The following is a 7,049-nucleotide window of genomic DNA, read 5'->3' as shown; positions in this document are numbered from 1 at the left end:
ATGGTTTTTTTTTTTATATATATAATTAATGAAAATATTGCAAATTTATTAAGAAGAATATAAATTCAGTACCTATTAAGTTATAGATTTACAGCCAACTCAACTAAATATGGATTTTTCTCATTCTTAGTTACAAAATTATCTATTTCCTCAACATATTTCACCAAGATGTATATGTGCTGGTCTATTTCCTTGCCGCTCCATATGTGATACTTGGATTGCCCTGGAACCTTGAAATTTATAACATAACTCTTTAAGATATTGGATACAGGCATACAGCAACCAGTGGAGTGCAGGAATCCAAGAGAGCATTAGAAACAATCTTTAGAATCATGTTAAAAAATCACATCCCGTATATCAAGATGTTATTTTGCCAGGAAAGGTAGTTAATTAGCGAACATACTAGGACTCTATGAGCCTAATTATTAATCAATTATTACTTATTTCAAAATTTCAAATTTTTAACAAAAGTAAAATGGAGAAAGATTTGAGCCCATTATAACTTACTCTAACGTCATAAATCATAGTAATAAAATACCAATTGTTCAAAAAATTAAATTAATAGAAAATAATTAATTAAATTACTTAATTAATATTGTAACAAAAATTAATAGTCTAATAATATTGCAATAGGCACGATTACAATCACTCACAAGTTACAAGAAGTAGTAATGTCAGCAAAAGTTTACAAGACTAACAATAATATGTTACATGAAGGTATCATCAACCAAAGTAGACCAGAAAATAATACAAACAGTAATCATTCTTATTCCTATAAAATAAAATAAAAAAGTAATCATTCTTATTTATCTACTCTCCATCGAGACTGATGGCTAAGCAAGGTTCTACCATTCAAGGAAACTCTAATTTCTTGGTTTTCAAGTCGTGGTTGTACATCTTGGAGGAGTTCTAGGAGCTGCATAATCATCAATTAGGAAAATAAATGTTCAATAAAAGAGATGTATTAATTAATTAAATATGGAAAAAATTAGATGAACTAATTCTTTTAAGTACTTAAAATATTTATTACCTAACCCAACAGCCTCTGAGCTTTTCATCAAGCGAATACGCTTGCATGATTCTATGAACATTCTGCCATTCAAAAAGGGAAATAAATCATATAAATTAAAATTAAATTAAGAAGACCAGCTTCTTTCAATATCCTACAATTACAGATCTGAGGCCACTTAAGAGAGTACAGTTAAATTAGTTTAATCTAATTAATATTTATTATACTTAATGGTAGCCTTAAATCCTTAAAATGAGTGAAATGCTGGAAATAAAAATACATTTTTAAAGAAGATGCTACTTGCAGAGACCAAATTGAGATAACGCAAGACACAACACAAGGGAAGATTTGGTATGCAGTCCCGAATTTCTCAAACTGACAAAGCTCTAGAAAAGGACACATAAACGAAAGTTCCTAAGTTTCCATGTCCCAACTCCCACAAAATTATCCAATTTTGTTTTTCCTTTAAAAAAAATAATTTTCGAATGGAATAAGTATAACTGTCTAATACTCAAATTGATGTACCAATTTCTAAACACAAATTAAAATCAAAGTATTTTACGGTCAAATTGGTAATAATTCTAGCATATTCTTTACAAAAACTCTATTACAACAAGCATAAAGTTGGAAAATGATTATCTCCAATTGAATTCTTTAATTTCTTCGTATCTTTAGTTGGATGTGTGACATTTTTCATTTAGTTAAGTTTTAAATGTCACATATTTTATATCTAAATAAAAGTTAGAGGACATTTGAGGATTCAATGAGAGAGATCTTACCTCATATATAACGGGTTTGTAGAAAATTCTTTTAACCCATTACATAACAATTGATAAAACTAGCCACATGTATTTTTGGTCATATAACCCATTTAATCAAGTATATGACTTGTTAAAATAATAAAATTTGGCTTACTTCCAGTGTTTTTTTTTTTTAATGAGAAACTGTTACATTATCCACTAATTAGATAAAAGGTAGAGATTAAAACTCATTACCACTTGTCATTGTGTATTTAAAACAAAAGGAGACCTCCAGTTAAAGAAGTACCGGAGGTTAGCAAAACTCAAAATAATAATGTATGTCTTTAGAGTAAACATTAATAATCATCCATTTTAAGAAACTTTTTACGAGAAATTGAAAAAAAAAAAAAAAAAACTATCAAAACAATTAGTTACTTTTTCATTTTTTCATAAAAAGTTTTTAAAAATGATTTACTAAACATGTTTTTAGGACATAAAATCCAAATAATAAATAAGTATGGTTTTATAAGTCTTCAACCTGGAAATTAACTTTATTCTTCTCATGATTACTAGGCACTTAAAGGTTAGGTTAATTATATTTAGTGACGACTTACTTCCAAGGAACGTCTCCAACTAACATCCAGTCACCATCCTTATCTTCGTAGGTTGGCACATATTCCATTTCCTTCATTGGATCGACAGCCTTGCTCTCACCCAGATAATTACCTATATATAATGGCAGCAAAATCAATAAGAATTTAAGCACAAATGATTAAACTACCTCTTATTATATAGTTATATGACTCAAAATGTCAAATGGTAATAATTAGTATTGTCCCATAATGACAAACTCCAACAAATAATACATATTATAAGTATGGCCGGCCCAAATTTTGGAAGCCTATAAGGCGAAATCTTCAAATAGGATATTTATGTTATTACTTAAATAGTAGTTAACTAGCATTTTATATAATATTTTTTAAAAGAAAAATTCATTCTTTTTACTTTTTAATATGATTTTTTTTTGGAGAAAATGGTAAAGTTATAACAAATTTTATTACAAACTGATGTTGTAATGGATGTGATTAGTGCATTAAGCTTACAAAAATGTTAGAGATATTATAAAATTTACAACATGAAAATTACAAAGATATATCACCAATCACAAAAATTAATTCAAAAATGTATTTAATAGTTTGTTAAAGTCCACCTATTATATTCATTGTCATATCAAATTATAAAAGTTATATAGACCATTGTATGCCCCTGAAGGTTGGCACAATGGTCATTCAATAAGCATAAGTGCTTGTTGGGTGTGGGGAACAAGAGCTGACGTTCAAATCCTTAGGAGGGAGTTTCACACACATATACACTTAAATAAGCTAGAACCAAATTTTAATCTTGTATAAGTATAAATAAATAAAATTTATATAGTAAAATTTATAGTATTTTTAACATTTTCTTATTTGAATTACTTGTGATTAGTAATATGTATATTTGTAAGACCTATTTATTTAAATTTGCCTTATCTTTATCTTTAACATTATTTAATTCTTTGAGCATTTTAATAGTGAAAAAAAAAATGTAAACTAAATTGTTTTTAATATCTCCGAATAATATTTATATAAAAAAAACAAAAAAAATAATTTTTGCCTCCCAAATTTGGAGCGATATATATATATATATATATAATATAATTAATATACTCACCACGAATTTTGAAGCAAGTGAACATTTTCTCTAAGGCCATCAATAGCTCCTGATAGCTATTGTATGTCTCCAGGTCCACTTTACGCAGATACGGTGCTCCATCTACGGCTACTTTCACGTACTTGCAGCTCTCCAACGCCTTCTTTCTGTACGATCTCACTGGTGGCCACCCAACCACTTGGGTCCTTGGAAACCACAATGAGAAATTATGTGTATATTTTGTACAAATTAATCACACAAAATTTTCACAATATTGAATAACATGCATGAAGACTTTAGTAGCTAGCATGCATATACCCTATTTAACGCAAAGAATGAACTATTTCCGCATATATATCATGTATGAGCTCGATCTTTGTCAGCTAGTTCGTTTGTATTAGCAGATGGCCTTAAAGAGCGAGCGTTTTAGGCTACTCTATCATCTTTGATGATCTTTCATTTACATATAATACAGCATCTAAAATCATATTTGTATATATGCAAAACTCATGTGCTTTTGCACATAAAATATTCATCGATCGGGCGGATCTAGAAGTTCCCGCTTACTTTCTTAACTCAATCAATTGCCTAGAAAAAAGACAAATCTTTTTAAAAACCTAAATAAAAATTTATAGAAAAGCTTAAAGCATTCTAAAACCTTGGTAAAAGCACTAAGTTATACTTAAGGACTGTCTTTAAAATTAGTCTTGAGATTTATGGTTCAATAATATGATTCAGTCCTCTAATTTTTTTTTTTTTTTAAACCATGTGTCAAAATCTTCCTTTACACTTTAAATAAGAGGAAGAAAAGAAAACCCTCCTATTACATGGAGGATTTTTTTGCCATAGACTAATTATATTTAGAAAATATTACTATTATTCTTGAGAATAACTATCATATCACATGTAAAGTAAATCGTCTTCTTTTCGCCTTCACTATTTTTTTCTCTTGATAATTCAAGAGTGGAGAGAGGAAATATAACCTGGATGTCTTAATTAAAAAGGCCACCACAAAGTACTGAGATTAAACTACAAAACTTTTGTATTCATCTAACTAATTAGGTATGTTTGTTATAATCTTTTTTTTTTCTTTTAATTACTTTTTAAAACCACGCTACATCTATACAACTTAACCAACTCTCAACAAATAAACAAATAAGTTTTGATTGTTTCGCATTTAAAAATGTTTCACATCATTTTTACACTCTTTTAAATTATATGTAAAATTTGAACAGCGAAGGGCAAAACATTTTAGAGTCGGATAGAGTAATTACCCTAAACAAGTAAAAATCCTTCAGCCAAAAAAATAAATGCCACACTTTTTCATTGAATTAATTTTAATGAACTAAAATTTTATATAGGTCCTAGCTAGCTAGTATCCTCTTACTTGGAAGCTGTGGATTTGCAGGCACCGGAGACAGCATCATCAGACTTGTCGTCAACCTCGTCAGCATGAGCTTTGCCACGTGGCTTGCTGGTAGATGTTCCGAGGTTAAGATCGACGGTCTCTATGAATCCACGTTTGGTACAGAACTTTCCTGCAGGTGAACGAGTTGGCTCACCAGGTATTCCTAAGGTGAGTTCGGTGTCCTTGAAGGTCATGGCGGAGGTGACGTCAGACTCCGGCGAATCGGAGAGTGTGTCCGGTGGCATAGTGTAGGGCTTGGTGGGACCAATCACAACTATGAATAAATCCTAGTATATGATAATAGTAGTAATTTAGTACTATCAAATTTTTGTGGGTCTGTGTGGACAGTGTGGGTGTGGTTTGCTTGTGAATGCGTGAACGTGTGGATGGGTGTCGAGGGATATAAAGGGGTTGGAAGGCCTATAAGACGAGGCCACGTGGGGGTGGGGGTCGGGGTGTGGATTGGGGGATGAATCGGAATCCATGTAGATGCGTGCACTGTGGCAGTGTGAATGTGGATGTGATTGTGTGTGATGATAGCAAAGCTTGGAAGTTTGGGCCCCTTGTCGGTACATCCATTCTCAATCAATTCACTTTCAACTCTCCCACCCACTATATTCGCTAATCTCTGCTTTCAACTATTGCTGTTATCTTAATCACTAGTATTATTTTATCATTAGGTAAAATTTAGATACAATAACTCTTATATTTGGTTCCAATTGAATTCAAATACTTACTATTTTGAATTTGATTGTCTTTCTAAAAAAAAAACGATGATCTTCATCTTTTATTAGTCAATACAAACATGTGTTTGAATGTAATTGAGAAATTTATGTATTGTATTTAAGTTTTATCTCTTAACATTTTGTTTATATTTTTAAAAAATAACACTATTCATCTTTTATTAGTCAATGCAAACAAATGTTTGAATTCAATTGAGAAACATACGTATTGTATTGAAGTTTTATTCCTTAGCATTAGGGTTAAGAACAAATAGAGTTAAGTTGAATATTAAAAATTTATAATGCTTCATTTTGATTTAAACACAAGTTGAGTTTAAGTTCATCACAAAGCTCTAGTATATGTTTAAACTTGATTTATTTTCTCGTGTATGAGTTATTTGATTGACTTTTTTTATATGCTGTAAACATTATGACTAATTTTTCTTTTTTTTATCTTTTCACAAATCTATACCATTAATTTTTAACTGAATTATAGCTAAAATTATATTATTTGAGTTAATTAGATAGTATAATTTTCATTCAAGAAATACAAATTATATTGACCAGCCTTTATTAGTACCAAATTGACAATTTCTGAATAAGTTATAAATTTTAATAATAATTCAATATCTTATAAGCTTATCCACCAATTTACATAATCAAAATTTAAGTATTTTTATACATGTATGCTAGGGTTGTCCATGGGTCGGGCGGGTTGGGTTTGTGCCCAACCCACAACCGACCTGTCGGAGATCGGGTGGGGAGGCGCCGGACCCTCAACCGACCCGTGTTAGGGTTGGGTTTTACGGGTCGATTTCCAGTTGGGTGAGCGGCATTTTCGGGTGAGGCCGAAACCTGTCGGAGAGGACCAAAACAGTAGAAAAATGGCGAGATCTCTCCTGATCCGTCTAAGATCCGGTGCGATCTAGCCGGATTTGGCAGAGATTTCACCCAATCTGATACTTTTCCCCCCAAATTTGGTGTTTTAGTCGCCGAAATTTGCCAAATCGCGCCGAGAAACTCGTCGAAAAGCTTGAAATCTTAGCAGTTTGTTCTCTCTTCGGGCGGGTCGGGTTGAACGGGTTTTGAAGGAAGGGAACCGAAACCGAACCACCGACGTCGGGTTTTGGAGCTCGGGACCCGCGTACGATCATCGGAGTTGTTGGATCGGGTCGTGACGGGTCGGTTCCGGTCGGGTTAGTCGGTTCTGGTGGGTTCACGGTTTGCCTGGACAGCCCTAATGTATGCATATAAACAAACTAAAACAAAAAAAGCAAAATTCCTAATAAGTTGATCTTGAACTATTTATAAACAATTAAATTTATTTATAGCCCTAAGTATATTTTTGGTTGGACCTTATTTTTCTTATGTATATAAAATATTTACACACATACACTCTCTTTATAAAGTTATAATTGTACTTTTAGCAATTTTTGAAAGGTTGCATATGTACAAAACAAAACAAAAGTCAAGCCAAACAA

The 7,049-nt window shown here is 31.5% G+C and overlaps 1 protein-coding gene across 1 annotated transcript; it reads right to left on the bottom strand.

Moving 5' to 3' along the window:
* Positions 1-595: 595 nt before the first annotated feature.
* On the bottom strand, positions 596-5,223 carry LOC142638315 (auxin-responsive protein IAA1-like). Its single transcript, XM_075812334.1, has 5 exons — positions 4,826-5,223; positions 3,460-3,644; positions 2,364-2,475; positions 1,031-1,092; positions 596-916 (listed from the first exon to the last, which is right to left on the bottom strand). The coding sequence occupies exons 1-5, from the start codon at positions 5,089-5,091 to the stop codon at positions 879-881; spliced, it is 663 nt and encodes a 220-aa protein (XP_075668449.1). The 5' UTR covers positions 5,092-5,223; the 3' UTR covers positions 596-878.
* Positions 5,224-7,049: the final 1,826 nt, after the last annotated feature.

This window comes from Castanea sativa, chromosome 1 (genome assembly GCF_040712315.1).
Source record: "Castanea sativa cultivar Marrone di Chiusa Pesio chromosome 1, ASM4071231v1".
NCBI lineage: Eukaryota > Viridiplantae > Streptophyta > Magnoliopsida > Fagales > Fagaceae > Castanea > Castanea sativa.
The sequence above is the reverse complement of the archived record's forward strand: the minus strand, read 5'-3'. Positions and strand labels throughout refer to the sequence as shown.